The following is a 15,285-nucleotide window of genomic DNA, read 5'->3' as shown; positions in this document are numbered from 1 at the left end:
ACACTTGAAAAGCAGTCTGAATATGGTATCATGTAGTTAAAAGGGAGGTAGGGGGTGCTTTTTTTATTTTTATTTTTTCCCCCAGACCTGCATCTGTACATTCCTATCCTGAGCGTTTGTATCACTTTTACCATTTTTTAATTTAATTAATTTTCTATGTTCCTGTTTTTAAAATAATTTTTTTTTTCAAGATTATGTAAAAATTGTTATACTGAAAGTTTCACATTCATGCAAGCAAGGAAAATATTAGAATCTTACATATAAAAATTATGCGAAACCTGTAATTTTTTTTTTTAAAAGTAGAACTATTTTTTGCAATTATATTTTTTTTTTGTGTGTGAAAATATTAAATAAACAATGCTTAATTCAATGGTAATATCGGTAGTTTGAGAAATTAATTTTTATTCGGGTTATATTGAATTCATTAATATGGATTTTAGGGGCTTTTTTCGTAATGTTCCAGTAAACTTCTTTTTTTTTTAATTGTTATGATTTACGATGCTTAATTTTCATTAAAAAAAAAAAGAAAGCATAAAGAAGTCCATGCACTTTTTTTCTAATTGTTATGATTTAGTCATCTCCCTCTCACTACAGACCAGTAAGTCTCCTGTGTGTCATGAGTAAGTTGCTGGAATCCACAATAAATAGAGAAGTAGTCAACAACCTCAGCAGAAATAACCTTCTTAGCGACACGCAATATGGTTTCCGTTCTGCTAGATCTACAGCAGATGTGCTAACGGTTATATCTCATGGATTAGCGAATCTCTCGACAAAGGCTTCATTTCTAGGGCAATTGCTCTTGACATATCAAAGGCCTTCGATAAGGTTTGGCATAAAGGCCTACTACACAAGATTTCCAGCTACTGTATAACTGGAAATGTTATCTCGATAATTAAATCATTTCTCTCTGATAGGCTCATAAGAGTAGTGGTTGATGGGCAAAAATCAGAGGCCCACAGTATTAATGCTGGATTCCCTCAGGGGTCCATACTGGGCCCAACTCTCTTCCTGATCTACATCAATGATCTCCCAAAACACATACTAAAATCTTTCGTTGACATCTATGCTGATGACACGACTATCTATGGCAACACATCAAAGGCCGTAAATGATGATGTTCTCTCTGATTCTCTCTCCTCTGATCTTGAGCGCATGGTACAGTGGGGGAAGAGGTGGCTGGTTACCTTTAATGCATCTAAGACCAAGCTCCTATCTCTACATCATAAATGCTCTGATCCCCATCTGGCATCAATTGAAATAGATGGCTCTCGTCTAGGAGAGGCCCCATGCTTTGATAAGCTTCTGGGTTTGACCTTTACTCCTGATCTTAAATGGAACACATACATCAAGTCTGTGGCCAAGGTCGCTGGGAAAATGGTGAGATCCTTCTACCGCTCCAGAAGATATCTCACTACTGATGCAATTCTCTATCTATATAAAAACCAAGTACGTCCAAGGATGGAGTACTGCTGCCACATCTGGGCAGGAGCTGCTAAAAGCAGCCTATTCTGCCTTGACAGAGTACAAAATAGACTTTGTGGTTTAGTGGGGGATGCCCTTTTCTCTACCCTGCAACCTCTTTCCCACAGAAGAGACGTAACGAGCCTGTCTTTGTTCTATCATTATTTCCATGGCAAGTGCTCGTCTGAGCTCCATTCTCTTTTTCAAAAAACACCCGACTAGCTGAAACCACTGTCAATAATTTTCCCCACTCCTTATCTGTGCCTAAATCAAAACATAGATTCCATGAACAAAGCTTCTTTCTTAGAACTGCACGCCTGTGGAACTCTGTTCCGCTTGCCTGTTTCCCTCCCGACTTCAACCTGGATGTCTTCAAGTCCAACACAAACAAATTCCTGATGAACAGCCCCCTTAAGTAATGACACTTTATCAATTCTCCAATACTATTACTACATTATCCCATTGATTACTGTACACACAATAACCCTTATCCCCGAGTGGCCATTGGGCCTTGATAAGTGGTGAACTCCATGTAAAAAAAAAAACGATGCTTAATTTTCATTAAAAAAAAAAAATTCAAAAGAAATCCATGCATTTTTTTTTTTTTTTAATTTTTTACTACTGAAAACCATAACTTTAGTAAAGGTATTTTTTGTTTAACCGAAATAATATATTTACACAAAGATTTAAATAAAAATGTTTATTCCGTGATCATTATTTGATAAATACTGAACATTTTCATTAAAATTGGTTAATTTTCTAATTTTTGGTGAATTTTTAAGTAAAGGGAAAGGTCAAAATGTTTATACATTTTGAGCATCGGCATTCATTTTGCACGTACCTAGTAAGAACTCAACCTAAGTCAACGGACTTTTGCCCGAATTTAACGGGCTAAAAAGTCAAGTTTGTAGATAAAACATCTCTCCTCCAATCCACCTCCCTTTCGCTCGTTGCACTGTGGGGTGAGTGCTAAATTTTTTTGATAAACTTGTTTATCAACTTTTGTTCTACGAATTTTCACGGAAAAAAACAAAACAAAAACAAAACAGTTTCATTTTGTTTTATGTATCATCCAATCAAATTGTTTGTAATGGTCACGTGTTTCATTCACACGCGATAACTTTAACGCCTTATTCGATGTTTCTCTAACTGCGATGAAAATCGTCTAGAAACTGTAAGTAAAATATATTTTTTTGGTAAATATTATCTTAAACACCAACCACTCTAATGTGTGTAAATGTTTACTGGGTTTGTTTTACTGTACACATAGATTCGAAAAAGTTGTCAAAAAACAAATATATAACAAATAAATGTTATCAAAGGCAAGATAAGTTACTTTTCTACCAAACTGGATAAATTTTTCGTGTTTTTATTCAATGTAACATGTTTATTCAACTCGAAAACCATACAGTGTTTACTGATGTATTGGAACATTCAAGATGGCGTCTGATTCTCTCTTTAACACGGTAAGTTTGGGAAAAGGTGTTATAAATAAAAAACCGGATAAAATACTGTTAAAAACTCGCTCAATATATGTTACCGTGAAATAGGTTGACATATATTCGGCGGGTTTTTAATAGTATTTTGTATAGTGTTTTTTATTTATAACACCTTTTCCCAAACTTACGGTGTTAAAGAGGGTGTGAGACGCCATCTTGAATTTTCCAATACATCGGTAAACACTGTATGTTTTTCGAGCTGAATAAATATGTTACATTGAATAAAAACACAAAAAATATATCCAGTTTGGTAGAAAAGTAACTTATCTTGCCTTTGATAACATTTATTGTTTATATATTTGTTTTTTGACAACTTTTTCGAATCTATGTGTACTAATACAAACCCTGTTTATTTTAACTACAACAGAACAACGACCAATAATTTTTTTTTTTTTTTTTTTTACGTTTTCTGGGTCGCTGACAACGAATCTGATATTCAAACCCGTCGCAAATTTACCGTTTGCATGGTATTACCCCCTGAACCCTCGCACTATTTTGTGCCAACTCACCGCCACCGTTTATGCTATTCTTACATGATGCGTTTGCGCATGGATGCGCATAGTAAGGTGGCTTGTCACATCGCGGGAAAAGTTTTAAGAAGACATTTGAAATAACAAGAAAGTTTTAAAAAACCACAAAATGTGGTTCATGTTTCTGTGTTACGTACTTTTTAATGCTTTTTAATTGATCTAAAAAAAAAAATTAGTTTTCACGAGCGGTTTACAAAACATTTTTTTGTTGATTTTGGAGGTGGGGTTATTCAATGACAGAACTTGTACAACATTTAAAAGGTGCTTCTGCAGTTTAACTTACCGTTTCCCACCCCCTCCTCACCGTTTTACCGTAAGTAACGCGCCGCATACACCGAGCAGAAGAACTGTTTTATTTTTCACAAAAATTCTGTTTACATTGGGGGTTAGGGCGGTGAGGGGGTTGGTGTCGCGCGCGGAAAACTCGTCCCCTTTTGCTAGGTAGGAAAACTGGTCCCTTATTGAATAAATGTCGATTGAAAACACATTTTATGATCGTTCTTGAAGGAGATATTGTTTTTTAAAATAGACTATAACCCCCATATTTTAAAAAAATATATTTTTACTTGTTTAATGTTTTTTTGTTTTTTGTTTTTTTAAATAAAATCGATTTTCTAAGTGTCCGTTTTCTACCTAACTGGTTAATTTCTTAGTGGTTTCACTTATTTTAAAGCGGTTATTATGTTCATAAACGAGACCGCTTTTTTTATATAGAAAATTAAAGAAATTACTGAGGGAGATTTGGTTTTAAAAAGAAAATAATAAATTTTAATATTTTTTAAAATATAATTTAGAGAGAGGGATAGAGAGTGGGGTGGGGGGTAAAAACTATATCACCCTCCGAAAAACAACCAACAAAAAATGAAATTAAAAAGATTCTTGATAAACGATAGCGGAGTTTTCAATAAAATTGATTAATAAATTTATTTAGTGATTACTTTTTCTCTTAATGATTGATTTTAGAATTTTGAAGTAAAAATTAAAAATTAGTTAACGAGAGATTGTTAGCACATGGCATCTCTCGCGCCAAAAAAATATTTCGTTTTTAATTTATTAGTTAATTTTTGCAAAATTTGACAGGACGACAATAAATGTTGATAATTGATAAAATTATAATTTTAAATAACGCATGAGTGCATTTGGTATGAGAGAAAACAAAAACATAACAACAAAAAAAACTAGTAGGAGATATCCTTTTCTCTTCCTTGCAACCTTTATCTCACAGAAGAGATGTTGCGAGTTTGTCTCTGATGTATCGTTATTTTCATGGAAAGTGTTCGACTGAGCTTCAATCTATGGTTCCCCCCCTCTCAAAACTTTCACAAGAAACACTCGTCCAGCTGTAAACACTATCAATAATTCCCCCCACTCTTTATCTGTGCCTAAACCTAAACGTAGATTCCATGAAGAAAGCTTTTTTATAAGAACTGCAGTACTGCAACTGCACGCCTGTGGAATTGTCTTCCGTTTTCCTGCTTTCCGGCTGACTACAATATGGTTGTCTTCAAGTCTAACGTAAATAAGTTCTTGATGAGCCGTTCCATATAAGTTATCAAATTTAACAAATTTTCATTACTAATGATTATTATATTGTCCAATTTCTACTGTACACTCTTTAACCCTTATCCTTGAGTGGCCTCTTGGCCTTGATAATGAGTTGATACCTATGAAAAAAAAAAAAAAAAAAAGTCCAATGTGAACAAGTTCTAATTGAATCGTCCCCCTAAGTAATCCAAGTTTAAAAATTCCCACTGTTTACTATGCTAAAATCACAATGACTAATGTATACCTATTAACCCTTATCCTCGAGTGGCCTCTGGGCCTTGATAAGTGGTGACACCCTTGTAAAAAAAACAAAAAAAAACTATCATAATTAAAAAACCAAAACAAAAAAGTAACGAAAAATCGAATCGCTCCCTGTTTTTTAATTTTTTGGTTTTGTTTTTTATTATTGTTTTTATGACTCCAAAAAACATCGTTAAAATAAGAACAAAAAAAAAAATTTGTAATTAACTTTGTATGAACATAATAAACGCTTTAAAAGAAGTGAAACCACTAAGAACTTAGCCAGTTAGGTAGAAAACGGACACTTAGAAAATCGATTTTATTTAAAAAAAAACAAAAAAAAAACAAAAAAACATTAAACAAGTAAAAATATTTTTAAAAAATATTAGTGGGGGGGGGCTATAGTCTATTTAAAAAAATAATATCTCCTTCAAGAATGATCATAAAATGTGTTTTCAATCGATATTTATTCAATAAGGGACCAGTTTTCCTACCTAGCGAAAAGGGACGAGTTTTCCGGAGACGAGTTTTCCGGAGACGAGTTTTCTCGGGACGAGTTTTCCGGGCACCAATAATGTGTGGTGATTATATACATTAGTGATATTTTAAATCAACGCATTTAAGGTGGAAACATTATTACGTATTGATGTGGCATGTATAATAAAGAATCATTAAAAGTTATAAACTTCTTGAATTGTCTCTCCTCGGAATTTTTCAAAAATGAAAACAAAAAAAAACAAAAAATGTCCTCCGAACGTAAATCATGAATAAAAACCTCTTAGACATGGGAGGAGAAGGTCGGCATCATTTTACTTCGGCCGAAGGTCTTAGAAAGGATGGGGGCCCCCTTATTGGAGCTAACACTTGGTCCTTACATCGATATCCAAATGTTCAACTCGAGTTTTTCGGTGCTTCTATTATATAATAACGAAAAAATATTGAATTTCAAGTCAAACAAATGGTACCTATGTAATTGTCATGTAGCAAAATACTGAATTTCAAGTCAAACAAATGGTACCTATGTAATTGTCATGTAGCAAATAGTATCATATCCAAAAATTACGCAAATCAATACGGTAGAAAAATAATTATTCATTAAAAACAGTACCTCGGATTGAAGGTCTCGTGAACCAAATAGCCCAATATCTTATATTTAGTACAATTGACTTATCCAAAGTGTACTACCAAATCAAATTTGTCCCAAAGATCATTTCTATACGGTCTTTCAAGCTGGAAATCATTTGTACCAATTCAAACGAATACCCATGGGTGTCACTAATGGGGTTTCTGCTTTTCAACAGTTTATGAATTCTTTCATTTCTGACAACAAATTATCTGGAACTTTTTCATATATAGATGATATTACTATTTGCAGTAAAACTCAAGAGGAACATGATGTTAATTTGGAGTGTTTTTTAAAGGCTGCCTCGACATATAACCTCAAAATAAACCGAGAAAAATCAAAGTTTTCACTTTATTCCATCAATTTGCTTGCATACCAAATTTGTAACGGAACTATGCAACCAGATCCTGAGCGTTTAAAACCTCTTTTACAAACGTCTTCTCCTTCCGGTTCAGATTCATTAAAGAGGTGTCTTGGTATGTTTTCGAACTACGCAAAATGGATACATAAGTATTCATACAAAATTCGTCCACTGGTCGAAAATAAACAATTTCCTATGTCTCCTATAGTTATCAATTCCTTTGAAAAACTTAAGAAAGACGTTGCCAAATTATCTGTAAAAGTTATTGATGATGAATTACCATTTACTATTGAAACCGATGCCTCAGAAAAGGCTATCGGAGGCACTCTCTTACAGGCTGAGAGGCATGTAGCGTTCTTTTCTCGATTGCTAAACTCATCTGAAATACGACATCACATAGTCAACAAAGAGGCTTATGCCATAGTCAAGTGCGCCCGAAAATGGAGGGATCTCCTTGCTGGGAAGCACTTTACTATTGTAACAGACCAGCAAGCCGTATCTTTTATGTTTAAACCAGCTAACCGAGGAAAAATTAAAAATGATAAAATTATACGGTGGAAAATGGAGCTTCTCCCGTTGTCATATGACACAAAACACCATCCCGGAAGTGAAAACATTGTTGCTGATGCATTATCGAGAGTATGTGGTGCTGCTGCTTCTTCCTCGAAGGAACTAAAGTTACTACACAATTCATTAATACATCAGTACAGCGCTTTTGGCATTTTGTAAGATCACGAAATTTGCCATATTCAATTGATGAAGTCCGGCGTGTGGTATCTGAATGTACGACTTGTGCCAAAATAAAACCTCAAGTCTTCGATTCTACTAATAATACACTGATCCGTTCTACTGCTCCCTTTCAGTGCCTCTCCATAGATTACAAAGAACCTGTCCCGGTATCTTCGACAGTATATCATTACATATTTACTGTCATCGATGAATACAGTCGATTTCCTTTTACTTTCTCTTGTCACGATTATTCTTCGCAAACCGCAATCCAGTGCCTGACGAATATTTTCTCCATATTCAGATTTCCGTCATTTATCCATTCCGATCGAGGAACTTTGTTTATGTCGGAAGAGTTCAAAAATTTTTTGACGCGACTTGGAATTGAATCCAGCAACACTACTGCATACAACCCAAGAGACAACAGTCAATGCGAGCGCTACAACAGCATTATTTGGAATACTCTGTTATTAGCTCTGGAATCTAGACGATTACCTCTTAGCGCTTGGAAGGATGTTCTGCAGGATGTTTTAAAAGCTATTCGCTCCCTGCTGTGCACGACTACAAATGCAAATCCTCACGAACGCATGTTCAACTTTGAAAGGCGCTCTTCTACTGGTACTGCTTTACCAGTTTGGCTCTGTGAGCCTGGGGAGGTATTATTAAAACGGTTTGGTAACAGGAGCAAATATGACCCGATTGTCAAGGTAGTGGAACTCCTCGAAGCTAACCCTACGCATGCAAGAATATGACATAATGATGGCTGGGAAGATTCAGTAGTACTGAGACATCTAGCTCGCTTTCCATGCTCTGATAGACCTCAAAATCCTGCTAAAAGTATTCAGCTCGACATTGCAAATGTAGATCCGACCCAGTTGACCGAAACAAGTCCCGTTAGTACTACTACACCTAATACAGAAAGTGAATTTGACTATAATAGTCCGAGCCCCGAGAACCAACCTTCCCAGAGGACCACCAGTCCTTCTACCTCCACGCCAATCTAACAGAATTCGCAGACGAGTCCAGCGACTGGATTTATAAAAAAAACACTATTTACAATCTCTTTTACAAGTGGGCGAGATTGTTATATTTTCATGTAAAGGAAACACTAATGCAAATTGTTTTGTTCTTATTGTTTAAAAAAATGTGAAGTCGTATTTCAGGTGGATTTTGCACGCGTTCCTTTTTTTAAAGACTGAGTTCTTTCTCTCTTGCTTTAATAGCTGTGAATTTTGTTCAATAAATCCTTGGAAAGAGGTTTGTTTTACGTCTTCATTTATTTACAACACTACAAGTCTATATTGCACTGTAAAGAATCTACTGTTGATTTTATAAAATTATTTTGGTATAATGGCTTGAATTAAATTCTAAAATGCAAAACTCAAGTACCATGGTTCAGTTAAGCCTTAAGCAAAAACATTTATTTCAGACGCGCCCCTGTTTTATGAAAGAATGCTATATGCTAGGCCTTTCTGCTTGTCCAGTGGAAAAACTTCTCAAACGTACTTGTGATAATATTGGTCAAAATCACATTCGTCCTTTTATCGGATTTTATAAGAAACATTTAAATACAAAACCTATCTAAGTACATTTGTGTGACAATATTTTAATTGTTTTAGGTGAAAAAGATTAAAAAAAGGACAAAGTGGGGGAGATATGCATCCGTTAAATTTATTTTTTTTTTTTTAATATTTTTCAGTGTTTGATTGCTTTTAACGTTGGCCACTGATCAGAAATAAAAAGAAATGATGGAACTACTGTTGCGGAAGAAACTGAATCGAGAAATATCAGAATTTCAGAAGAGTGTGGAAGCCTCGAGTGAAAGTATTTTGAAATACAAAAATGAATTAAGGGACAAATGTCATCGGAAATGTGTGGAAATCTGGAGGAATTACGAAGGTCTTGTGGAACAGGCCAGACAGGATGCTTCCGATCTGATCGCAGAAATGGAAAGAGGAATGGAAGAAGAGGTGGAACGATGCCGGAGAATTTTGTATGAGAGTAAAAGAATTCTGCAAGAAATCGAAAGATGTCATCGAAATCTGGAACATTTATTCATCCGTGAAGATCACTATGATGGCGATATCCTTCATGATTTAAAAGAGTTGGACACCAAACTTTCCATGGGACATCATAAATGGATGCGACCAAGGAAGGAATATGAATTATTCTTCTCATTACCTAATTGGTGGCAGAAAGCAATGCAACAACCATTGCTAAACCGAGACATTGGATCTGTCTTTTGCACCCGAAAGACACTTCCCGCTGAGAAAGCGATTAAAGGAACTCAGTGGAATTTGCCAAAATCAAAATCGATATCTTCGATTATTGTTAATGAAAATGATCAACATGTTTTTATCAGCGATTATGAAAATCAATCTCTGACAGAAATTGATGAAGATGGAAAAATTGTAATTGAATTTTCACTTACTCATATAGGAAATGGACAATTCAAACCGTTGGATATTTGTTCAGTTTCCGCACATACGTTTGTTGTTTGTGGTGAAGGTGAAAAAAAAATGTTATTTTTTAAACGTGTAAACATTTCTCCATTTCTTGAATTGAAAAATATTATAGAAACCGAAAAATCGTTTTCTTCGTTGTGTTCAACAAATGAAACCATTTTTGTCTGTGAATTGTCGGATTTCAAAATTCATTCGTTTACAAAAGAAGGAAACAAAATGAAAACCTTTAAAATTAAGGGAACCAAAGGGGGAATAAGGTTTCTCTCTCGGATTCGTGTTGATCCTTTAAGTGGGAATTTGTGGTGGGCAAATCCAGATTATCAACGAATGATTTGTTTCGATCCAACCGGAAAACAAATTAATTTGCCGAAAAAAGAAGAACATTTCGGCGATTTCTGTTTTGACGAATTTGGACAGATTTATTTTTGTAATTTGGAAATAGGAATTTTTTCTTTTCCCAGCAAAACATTGTACAAATTCAAGGAACCACTTAAAAAGAATCCACGCATTTTTGTTTTCAAAAACAAAATTTTTGTTACTGTAAAAAAAGATGAAAAATTTGGAATTGAAATTTTAAAATTATTTTATTGAAAATAAATTTGAAAATATAAAACAAAGTGGAACTTTTAAATTACATTGTTTTTTTTTAAATTTTTAATAAAAAATCAATCAATTATGTGTACGTAATATTTGTTGTTTAGTCTTATTTGTATGTGTTATGTATGTATATTTTGGTAATTATTTGTATGTGTTATGTATGTATATATTGGTAATAATTTGTATGTGTTATGTATGTATATTTTGGTAATTATTTATTTGAATGTGTTATGTATGTATATTTTGGTAATTATTTATTTGTATGTGTTATGTATGTATACTTTGGTAATTATTTGTATGTGTTATGTATGTATATTTTGGTAATTATTTGTATGTGTTATGTATGTATATTTTGGTAATTATTTCTATGTGTTATGTATGTATATTTTGGTAATTATTTGTATGTGTTATGTATGTATATTTTGGTAATTATTTGTGTGTGTTATGTATGTATGTTTTGGTAATTATTTGTGTGTGTTATGCATGTATATTTTGGTAATTATTTCTATGTGTTATGTATGTATATTTTGGTAATTATTTATTTGTATGTGTTATGTATGTATATTTTGGTAATTATTTGTATGTGTTATGTATGTATATTTTGGTAATTATTTATTTTATGTGTTACGTATGTATATTTTGGTAATTATTTATTTGTATGTGTTATGTATGTATATTTTGGTAATTATTTATTTGTATGTGTTATGTATGTATATTTTGGTAATTATTTATTTGTATGTGTTATGTATGTATTTTTTGGTAATTATTTATTTGTATGTGTTATGTATGTATTTTTTGGTAATTATTTATTTGTATGTGTTATGTATGTATATTTTGGTAATTATTTATTTGTATGTGTTATGTATGTATTTTTTGGTAATTATTTATTTGTATGTGTTATGTATGTATTTTTTGGTAATTATTTATTTGTATGTGTTATGTATGTATTTTTTGGTAATTATTTTTTTGTATGTGTTATGTATGTATTTTTTGGTAATTATTTTTTGTATGTGTTATGTATGTATATTTTGGTAATTATTTACCTGTGTGTGTGTCATATGAATATAGTTGTTGGTAACCATCCATCTCGAGAGACGATTGTGTAGCAGTGGAGCTACATAACCTGGGCAGGGTGATACGGGAGGATAGCTGTTGCCCGTGCAGCAGTCCCCCCTCTCCACAAAACCAGAGGAGTCAAGTGAAAGACAGTCGCAACAGCTTAGTTTCTGGCGATGACAATATAAAGTCAGGACGCCTTAGATTTTCTATTGGGGTTTATTCTCTTTCTGGTGGAGCAATTCTTCAACAGTATAAGAACAACAGAATTTGGTCATCACTTCTTATAAATGCGGGACCGCCTATTTTTTACTATGGTACCAGACATAGGATCACTGTTTTAAACAATATTCATACCCTAGGGGATCCAATCTATTTTATGAAAAAAACTAACTTCTACGTTTTAGCGCAATTATAGCAGTCAACACTTGTTACAGTACAGGCAGGAGCTAATTCTCAGGATTCGAGATTTTAAATCCATTTCCTCCTGGCTTGTCCAATCATAAGCTAGCTCTCAATCACGTGAGAGAGTGCAAATTGTTTTGTTCTTATTGTTTAAAAAAATGTGAAGTCGTATTTCAGGTGGATTTTGCACGCGTTCCTTTTTTTAAAGACTGAGTTCTTTCTCTCTTGCTTTAATAGCTGTGAATTTTGTTCAATAAATCCTTGGAAAGAGGTTTGTTTTACGTCTTCATTTATTTACAACACTACAAGTCTATATTGCACTGTAGAGAATCTACTGTTGATTTTATAAAATTATTTTGGTATAATGGCTTGAATTAAATTCTAAAATGCAAAACTCAAGTATCATGGTTCAGTTGATCCTTAAGCAAAAACATTCATTTCAGACGCGCCCCTGTTTTATGAAAGAATGCTATATGCTAGGCCTTTCTGCTTGTCCAGTGGAAAAACTTCTCAAACGTACTTGTGATAATATTGGTCAAAATCACATTCGTCCTTTTATCGGATTTTATCAGAAACATTTAAATACAAAACCTATCTAAGTACATTTGTGTGAAATATCTAAGTGACAATATTTTAATTGTTAGGTGAAAAAGATTTAAAAAAAGGACAAAGTGGGGGAGATATGCATCCGTTAAATTTATTTTTTTTATATATTTTTCAGTGTTTGGTTGCTTTTCACGTTGGCCACCGATCAGAAATAAAAAGAAATGATGGAACTACTGTTGCGGAAGAAACTGAATCGAGAAATATCAGAATTTCAGACGAGTGTGGAAGCCTCGAGTGAAAGTATTTTGAAATACAAAAATGAATTAAAGGACAAATGTCATCGGAAATGTGTGGAAATCTGGAGGAATTACGAAGATCTTGTGGAACAGGCCAGACAGGATGCTTCCGATCTGATCGCAGAAATGGAAAGAGGAATGGAAGAAGAGGTGGAACGATGCCGGAGAATTTTGTATGAGAGTAAAAGAATTCTGCAAGAAATCGAAAGATGTCATCGAAATCTGGAACATTTATTCATCCGTGAAGATCACTATGATGGCGATATCCTTCATGATTTAAAAGAGTTGGACACCAAACTTTCCATGGGACATCATAAATGGATGCGACCAAGGAAGGAATATGAATTTTTCTTCTCATTACCTAATTGGTGGCAGAAAGCAATGCAACAACCATTGCTAAACCGAGACATTGGATCTGTCTTTTGCACCCGAAAGACACTTCCCGCCGAGAAAGCGATTAAAGGAACTCAGTGGAATTTGCCAAAATCAAAATCGATATCTTCAATTGTTGTTAGTGAAAATGATCAACATGTTTTTATCAGCGATTATGAAAATCAATCTCTGACAGAAATTGATGAAGATGGAAAAATTGTAATTGAATTTTCACTTACTCATATAGGAAATGGACAATTCAAACCGTTGGATATTTGTTCAGTTTCCGCCCATACGTTTGTTGTTTGTGGTAAAGGTGAAAAAAAAATGTTATTTTTTAAACGTGTAAACATTTCTCCATTTCTTGAATTGAAAAAAATTATAGAAACCGAAAAATCGTTTTCTTCGTTGTGTTCAACAAATGAAACCATTTTTGTCTGTGAATTGTCGGATTTCAAAATTCATTCGTTTACAAAAGAAGGAAACAAAATGAAAACCTTTAAAATTAAGGGACCCAAAGGGGGAATAAGGTTTCTCTCTCGGATTCGTGTTGATCCCTTAAGTGGGAATTTGTGGTGGGCAAATCCAGATTATCAACAAATGATTTGTTTTGATCCAACCGGAAAACAAATTAATTTGCTGAAAAAAGAAGAAAATTTCGGTGATTTCTGTTTTGACGAATTTGGACAGATTTATTTTTGTAATTTGGAAAAAGGAATTTTTTCTTTTCCCAGCAAAACATTGTACAAATTCGAGGAACTACTGAAAAGGAATCCACGCATTTTTGTTTTCAAAAACAAAATTTTTGTTACTGTAAAAAAAGATGAAAAATTTGGAATTGAAATTTTAAAATTATTTTATTGAAAATAAATTTGAAAATATAAAACAAAGTGGAACTTTTAAATTACATTGTTTTTTTTTAATTTTTAATAAAAAATCGTTCAATTATGTGTACGTAATATTTGTTTTTAGTTTTATTTGTATGTGTTATGTATGTATATTTTGGTAATTATTTATTTGTATGTGTTATGTATGTATATTTTGGTAATTATTTATTTGTGTGTGTTATGTATGCATATTTTGGTAATTATTTGTATGTGTTATGTATGTATATTTTGGTAATTATTTATTTGTATGTGTTATGTATGTATATTTTGGTAATTATTTATTTGTATGTGTTATGTATGTATATTTTGGTAATTATTTGTATGTGTTATGTATGTATATTTTGGTAATTATTTGTATGTGTTATGTATGTATATCTTGGTAATTATTTGTATGTGTTATGTATGTATATTTTGGTAATTATTTATTTGTATGTGTTATGTATGTATATTTTGGTAATTATTTGTATGTGTTATGTATGTATATTTTGGTAATTATTTGTATGTGTTATGTATGTATATTTTGGTAATTATTTGTATGTGTTATGTATATGTTGGTAATTATTTATTTGTATGTGTTATGTATGTATATTTTGGTAATTATTTGTTTGTATGTATAATGTATGTATATTTTGGTAATTATTTGTTTGTATGTATTATGTATGCATATTTTGGTAATTATTTGTATGTGTTATGTATGTATATTTTCGTAATTATTTGTATGTGTTATGTATGTATATTTTGGTAATTATTTGTATGTGTTATGTATGTATATTTTGGTAATTTTTTGTATGTGTTATGTATGTATATTTTGGTAATTATTTATTTGTATGTATTATGTATGTATATTTTGGTAATTATTTATTTGTATGTGTTATGTATGTATATTTTGGTAAATATTTATTTGTATGTGTTATGTATGTATATTTTGGTAATGATTTGTATGTGTTCTGTATGTATATTTTGGTAATTATTTATTTGTATGTGTCATGTATGTATATTTCGGTAATTATTTGTTTTTATGTGTTATGTATGTATATTTTGGTAATTATTTGTTTGTATGTATTATGTACGTATATTTTGGTAATTATTTATTTGTATGTATTATGTATGTATATTTTGGTAATTATTTGTTTGTATGTATATGCATGTATATTCTGGTAATTATTTAGTTGTATG

At 32.4% G+C, this 15,285-nt stretch overlaps 2 protein-coding genes across 3 annotated transcripts in view; both read left to right on the top strand.

Moving 5' to 3' along the window:
• LOC145263219 (uncharacterized) overlaps positions 1 to 14,181 on the top strand; it is a 53,090-nt gene extending 38,909 nt beyond the window's left edge. For both annotated transcript variants that reach the window (XM_080120303.1, XM_080120304.1), the window contains exon 2: positions 12,730 to 14,181. In XM_080120303.1, coding sequence (XP_079976429.1) covers positions 12,776 to 14,086 — 1,311 coding nt within the window. In that variant the 5' untranslated portion in view covers positions 12,730 to 12,775 and the 3' untranslated portion in view covers positions 14,087 to 14,181. The remainder of the gene's footprint in view (positions 1 to 12,729) is intronic.
• Positions 2,371 to 10,637, top strand: LOC145263220 (uncharacterized). Its single transcript, XM_080120305.1, has 2 exons — positions 2,371 to 2,635; positions 9,185 to 10,637. The coding sequence occupies exon 2, from the start codon at positions 9,231 to 9,233 to the stop codon at positions 10,539 to 10,541; it is 1,311 nt and encodes a 436-aa protein (XP_079976431.1). The 5' UTR covers positions 2,371 to 2,635; positions 9,185 to 9,230; the 3' UTR covers positions 10,542 to 10,637.
• Positions 14,182 to 15,285: the final 1,104 nt, after the last annotated feature.

The sequence above is a fragment of the Euprymna scolopes genome, chromosome 38, assembly GCF_053919585.1.
Source record: "Euprymna scolopes isolate OS-2025 chromosome 38, ASM5391958v1, whole genome shotgun sequence".
NCBI classification, from domain to species: Eukaryota; Metazoa; Mollusca; class Cephalopoda; order Sepiida; family Sepiolidae; genus Euprymna; species Euprymna scolopes.
This window is presented reverse-complemented; position numbering and strand designations above follow the sequence as displayed.